General features: G+C 43.4%; 1 protein-coding gene across 1 annotated transcript; it reads right to left on the bottom strand.

Annotated features, from left to right (window-relative positions):
- Positions 1–2042: 2042 nt before the first annotated feature.
- On the bottom strand, positions 2043–6453 carry NR0B1 (nuclear receptor subfamily 0 group B member 1). The gene is made up of 2 exons (XM_075913276.2): positions 5585–6453; positions 2043–3358 (listed from the first exon to the last, which is right to left on the bottom strand). Exons 1-2 carry the CDS (start codon positions 6135–6137, stop codon positions 3114–3116), a joined length of 798 nt encoding a protein of 265 aa, XP_075769391.2. The 5' UTR covers positions 6138–6453; the 3' UTR covers positions 2043–3113.
- Positions 6454–6679: the final 226 nt, after the last annotated feature.

Genomic DNA, 6679 nt, shown 5'->3' with positions numbered 1-6679 from the left:
TTGCATAAGGGCTAATCACCAACACAACCACTATTTGTGTTGAAAGAGTTCATTTTAATAAATAGAAAGTCTATGGTAACAGAAGCAATATCAGCCCCAGATTAAACCACTTAAGGTAAAAAAAAAAAAATTGTCATTTGATTATCTGTTTTACTTTCTCTGTGTGTGTGGGGGGGCAATTCTGTTATTGTGTTGGGACAAGGTTGGGGAGGCACTATCTTTTATTGGATCAACTTCTTATGGTGAAAGAAACAAGCTTTTGAGCTACACCGCTTTTCTTCAGCTCTTCTTAGCTTTGAAAACTTGTTGATCTGACCAGTTTGTCTTTTTAATTTTTTAAAAGAATTACATTTTGAACATTAATTTTAAATTGTAACCCCCCACTATATTTATCTTTGCCATTAAATGTGTTACATCTTGCTGATAAAATGGTATTTAGCTCAACAATTCAAAGAAACTAAGATTATAAGGCCCCATTTACACTAAAAAAAAAATGCTGTTGCCAATAATGACTGTCATCACCATCTTTCCTCCTTCTATACCAGCTCTTTGGCAGCTGTTGGAAGTGCCTACCTAATACATACAGGGTGTCAGTGTTCCCTTTAAGCTGTGGGGCAGCAGAGCTTCACAGGTGATTAATTAGCCCCACCCAGTCAGCTCCATGCACAGAGCCCTGAGCCTCTGATTGGGCAAGGTTGATTAATCACCTGTGAAGCTGTGTTGTTGCACAGCTTAGAAGGAACACGGCAGGGCATCCCCACTATAAGTCACCCTGGTATATATCTATTCCACACTAAAGTTGTCAGTGCTTGTAGGAACTGTTGTGTTAAGTCCTCCCATTCCCCACTCTTATGTCACACCAAAAAACCCCAATTTGCACATATGGAAGTCAGCCGCAGGAAAAAATTCCCCACTTTAAGTTGTTTCGCTATAAGTTCAAGTTTTTTAGTACGTATCTTGGATTTATAGAAAGGGGTGGCCTGTAATTAGGACAGGACTGTCTTCAACAAAGTCCTCAATTTTCACACTTTCCATGTTGGAAATTATTCTTCTCCCTCCCCCTCCCCCCAAACCTCACAACCCATATTTACATTAAAACTAATTATCAATGGTCAGGAGAACTTATTGCAGGCAGTCATTGACAGCAGTGGGTTTCTGTCCTAGCATGGAATGGGGCCTTAATATTATATGCCTTTTAAACTCTCACTGCATAGTCCTGGGCACTGGGTAAGATAAAAAAAAATGGGAATGATTTGCTATAGCAAACTATTCACAGTAGCAGAAACAAAATGCAGGACAATGTAGCACTTTAAAGACTAACAAGATGGTTTATTAGATGATGAGCTTTCGTGGGCCAGACCCACTTCCTCAGATCAAAAAGGATCTGAGGAAGTGGGTCTGGCCCACGAAAGCTCATCATCTAATAAACCATCTTGTTAGTCTTTAAAGTGCTACATTGTCCTGCATTTTGCTTCAGCTACCCCAGACTAACACGGCTACATTTCTATCACTATTCTAGTAGCAGAAAGGTGGACTACATAAGCTTACAAGTCTTTTTTTTTCATTTTCTGACTTTATGATTTGTCTTTGATAATATACCAATTAGCAGAGAGAGAACAAAAAGAATGTTGAAGGCACAATCAATAAGCTAAGACAAGCAAATAGGTTTAAAAATTAATTTTCCTTAGTGAGATGTGTATAAATTACTAAATACAAAGACTGTGAACGGCTAGCTAACTACAAAAGCAGCTTCTCCTCTCTTGCTATTCACACCTCCAGATCAGCTACCAGAAGTGGGCCTCATCCTCCCTGATTGGATCCAACTTGTCATCTCTAGCCTGATTCTGGCCTGCATAGTTATACCTGCCTCTGGAAATTTCCACCACATGCATGTGACAAAGTGGGTCTTTGCCCACAAAAGCTTACGCTCCAACACTTCAGTTAGTCTATAAGGTGCCACAGGACTCCTCGCCGCTTTTGTAGATTCAGACTAACATGGCTACCTCTCTGTTACTAAATACAGTGGACCAGATTCTGACAGCAGTAACAGTGATGTAAATCCAGACTAACTCCATTTTAGTGAAGTAATTTTGTTTCCATAGGTGAAACCAAGATCAGAATATGTACCACTGAATTCTAGTTTTTATAGCAAATGCCTAGAAGAAAACAAGTCGGTCTGTAGTCTACAAGCAATAAGAACTATTGGTAAAGGGTTTGCTGTGTTTAGAAGGCGGAGTTCTTTTTCCCTAGAGTCCAACATATGTTAAGTTTAATGTTTTTTCAGAAACACTGGAAGGACAAACTACTCTTAATCAATTTTGAAATATTCACAATACATTATCTAAGGGCTTGTCTACATGGGGAAATCAATTGGCATAGCTATTGTGGAGTAATTTTATGGTAATGAAAAATTATTTTTATTCAAGAATAATTACCCTGTTTTGGATGCATACTAATTATTCCAGAATAAAGGGATATTAGTTCACAATAGAGGGGCCACACAAGAAGATATTCCAGAATAATTTATTACACAATAGCTATTCTGGTCTGTTTCCCGTTGTACACAAGCACATAGGTAAATGATTTCCTTAACTATTCAACACAGACCTGATCCAAAGTCTAATAAGGTGAACACAAAGACTTGATGGACTTCAGCAGCTCTAGATAAGGCCCATAGTTCAACTATAAAGATTGCTGTGTCAGGTTTCTTATTTAATGTAGCTGAAATGTGCAAAGTAATTTGGCTCTCTTATCCTATCTTTAGCTCTTCAAATAAGTATTAAGCACTGTTGTAGTTTTACATTTTAAGAAAAAAGGTTACTCACTTTGAAAACATAACACAGATTAGAATGACCCTTATTCAGAGAATAGTCATCTCACTTTGGAAACTAAAACTCTTCATTAATGGTTGAAAAGGCATATATTTTCATGGCTGTACATCCTATTCTGAAAACAGTATGTCTAATAAAAATTAAGTGTCAGAAGTTGAATATTTTATTGAATACAAAAATACTATCTATGAAAAACAATAAGTTAGTTTATTTACATTATTTTACACTATTCTGCTCTAGGCCTTCCTTAGTAATGGACGTATTTGTTTCTTTTACATGCCTTTATAACTTTGCACAAAGCATCTCCAGTAGCATGTCATCCATGTTCACTGTTCCAATGATGGGTCTAAAGAATAGTTCAGCAATCACATTAGCATTAATAGATCTCAGTAGGGAAAGAACAACATTCAGCTTGGCAAATCTGGTGTGGTCCCCTTGATGAATCAGCCTGACATGTTCATTTAGAGCTTGCTGAGCTTCCCTCTGCAGTCCCTGGATATACTGTACACACTGCAACCCTGGCAGATCTGAAAGAAAAACAGGAAACTAAATGTCTGTTTATGAAGTTTATCTACAAAACAGATCATGGAAGTTGGCCATCCTGCAGCATGCCAGCTAATTGGTAACACATAAATGTCAATATTAAGTTTCTCAGATGAGAAACAGGCCCAATGTTTTGAATTACTTGTCTACATTAAAATGATTTAACCGGAGATTTTATTATATCCAACACACATGCAGATATACAGATTTTAACAGAGCAATCACAAATCTCTCATGTTGCTGTTCTGGACATGAATCTAAATTTGTTGTTTCATAACAAAGGGCAGCTCTGCAACAATATCTTTCAATACTTACATTTTTAAAAGAAGATACATATTTTGTAGGTGATAAAATATGGGCGCCTGGTATGGTTTGTTACCAGTAATGACCTTCAAGGTGCCAAATCATAACATGTAAACAGAGATAATAAAAGGAACAAGTTTGTGAACAACTTGTTGATCACTAGGAAATGCCCTATTCATATTAAAATGTCCTGCTAACAGCAACACAGGAACAAGCTTCAGATTACAGATGATAAGCAAGTTAATTCCAAGATGTGATAGGTTGTTGTCTAACTAAACAAATTAGGGAACTGGAGTTGTTAGAAAATTTAGTACCTTTACTTCTTGGTCTAGATTTGACAATTATAAGATTCCATTACTATGTCTGAGCACATCAAGCTATTGTATTTAAGGGAGATTTTTAAAAATAAACTTAACAAATCTGACTTTATTGTGAGATTACATGAAAATACTGCTTTTTGAACAAAATATGCATAAATATATGCAAGCATTCCTCATTTAATCTGACCAGATTTCTAAGTCTTGAAATTTGTTGTTTTGTTCTTTGAAAACCTTACTGATCAATCTTACTTTTCTAAACCACAGTTAACCACCTGGTTATTTACAGTATGCATTGGGGCGTAGCTGTTGAATTTGCAAAGTTTCAAGTAGTTCAAAAAGAAAACTACAGTGACTATTGCTTTTCACTAGCCAACCTCTATGCATTAACTTTTTATAAATGAGAAAGTGGACTGAAGGTGTACTCTGCGGAGGCAATTATTTAATATAAGATAAAAAGCACTCTAGCTAGTTATTAGTCGTGTATGAATTGTAACTGGAAAAACACTAAATACCTGGATGAACAGGAAAGGAGAGATTTTTCTAACAATTAAAAAAAGTAAATAAACTTACAACGCCTATCCCGCAAATCAGATCATTTAGCACCAGTTGCTTTCAGACTCTGAACTGGACAAAGAGCTCTCTACCTGAAAAGGACCCCATAGCATCACCTCCTATTCTTTCCCTAAGCACACAAAGGGCTTGTCTGCACTTAAAATGCTAAAGCTGTACAGCTTCAATGTAGAAAATACCTGTTCTGACAGGAGAAATTCCCATGGTGTAGTTAATGCACCTCCCTGCAATGCAGTAGCTTGGGCCACAGAAGAATCCCCAGGACTTAGGTTGGCTTAATTACTCAGACGTTTGGATTTTTCACCCCCTGGAATGATGTAGTAACCCAACCTAATTTAATGTGATTTGTCCTTTTCATGTGTGTTCATTTTTTTTAAATTGTATCCTTTGGTATATATGGTTGTGACTGTTTTCTTCCATTATTTGATCTGAGGAAGTGGGTCTGGCCCACGAAAGCTCATCATCTAATAAACCATCTTGTTAGTCTTTAAAGTGCTACATTGTCCTGCATTTTGCTAATTTACCAGGGTAGTCTCAACCAAAGTTTTAATTGTTGGGACCTTGGATCAGCAAGGTGAAGTAATAGTCTGCCCCCTTCAAGGGTGGCCACTTCTCAGGTACAACAACCAAGATTCCCCCAGCTGATCCTAAGTCCCTGCAAGAGGACAGCTGGCAGCAAGTCTTGAGCACCCTTACAAATTTCCCTGGTCAACTTCCTCTAAAGGAACCAATCCTGGGCAACGCTGGCGAGACGGCAGCCTTCCCCATCTCTCTTTCCTTCCCGAGTGCATGGCACGCAAAGCTCCCTTCAACAGAAAATCACGCAAAAAGGCTCCAGCTTTCAAAACTTTCCTGTTGACTGGACTAAAATGCGATTCGCTTCTTCGTTCAGCCTCCCTCCTAGTCCCGCTCTCTCCTCCAGCCCGCAGGCAATGAACCCTAGAGGGGGAATGCCCTTAGGTGCAGCTGCGAACGGAACCCCCTTCTCTCCCCAAGGCTGCAGCCCAGGATACTCACCCGGGTTGAAGAGCACAGTGCCCTTGAGGTAGGCGTACTCTTTGGTGCTGATGTCCAGACTCCAGCACTTGGCCAGGAAGCCTTTAATGGCCTGGATCTCGCCGGCCGAGGGCAGCGGGTGCTGCTGCCGGTCCTGCTCCTGCTGCCGGCTGGTTAGTATCCGCTGCAGCATGCTGGGCTCCGCGGTCTCCACCGTCTCTAAGTGCACCCGCTCCTGGGCCAGCCCCAGCACCAGCAGCGGAGCCCAGCAGCTGCGCACCAGCACCAGCTGCTCGTCCAGCGGCAGCTCCTGGAAGCAGGGCACGCTCTTGACGAAGCGCAGGGTCTTCACCAGCACGGCCGAGGCCGCCTTGCCCGCCACCTGCGGGCTGCGCAGGGCCACGCGCCGCCGCGAGCCGCACGAGCAGCCCGGCCCGGGAGCCTGGGGCTGGGGCGGCTGCTGCTGCTGCTGCTGCGCTGCCTCCTTCCGCTCCTCGCTCTTCAGGATGTTGTAGAGGATGCTGCTCTGCCTCCTGCGCTCCGTGCAGCAGCGGCAGCCGGCCACGCACGCCATGGCGCCGCCGGGGGGCTGCTTGTGCTGGGCGGGGAGGGGTGGGGGGAGGTTCCCCTCCAGGCGGCTGGGCTGAGCCAGACGGGGAGCTCCCACTGCTCGCCCTCTGCGCCTCCCTTAACTTATTTATAGCGGGGAGGGGGGGAGCGGTGCGCGCGCGGCGGGTGTGTGCAAGCCGCGCTGTGTCTCGGCGGTGCCAGGGGGCAGAGGCTCATTACTGGCTGAAAAAGGGAGAGATGGAGAAAAATCCTCCTCCTGCGCTCGCCGTCCCTCCCTCCCCCCGGGAAGGGCGGTGGCTAGAGGGAGCCTGCGGGCTGCGGCCTTTGCGCGCCGGCTCCGGGGCTCTATTCTCCGGCCTTAGCTCACGGGTTGTTCCCCGCCTTGCGGGGGGGGGGGGAGGGGGAAAAGATAGCGCATTTTACACCCGCCCCTCCCCCCCAGCAAGGCAGGCTGGGGCGCTCTCTGAAGTGGGGAGAGGGGGCTGAGCTGGCACGCGCCTGGAAGACGGGAGGGGCCCCTGGCGCCAGGTGCCGCTCCGCACAGGG

This window comes from Pelodiscus sinensis, chromosome 1, assembly GCF_052426305.1.
Source record: "Pelodiscus sinensis isolate ZL-2025 chromosome 1, ASM5242630v1, whole genome shotgun sequence".
NCBI classification, from domain to species: Eukaryota; Metazoa; Chordata; order Testudines; family Trionychidae; genus Pelodiscus; species Pelodiscus sinensis.
The sequence above is the reverse complement of the archived record's forward strand: the minus strand, read 5'-3'. Positions and strand labels throughout refer to the sequence as shown.

What these genes read in the sequence shown, in the direction of transcription:
- NR0B1 (XM_075913276.2), bottom strand. Translation starts at nt 6,137, where the DNA reads ATGGCGTGCGTGGCCGGCTGCCGCTGCTGCACGGAGCGCAGGAGGCAG. An exon ending in CACTGTGCTCTTCAACCCGG is followed by an intron (nt 3,359 to 5,584) that starts GTGAGTATCCTG and finishes TTTTTCTTTCAG; the next exon opens with ATCTGCCAGGGTTGCAGTGT.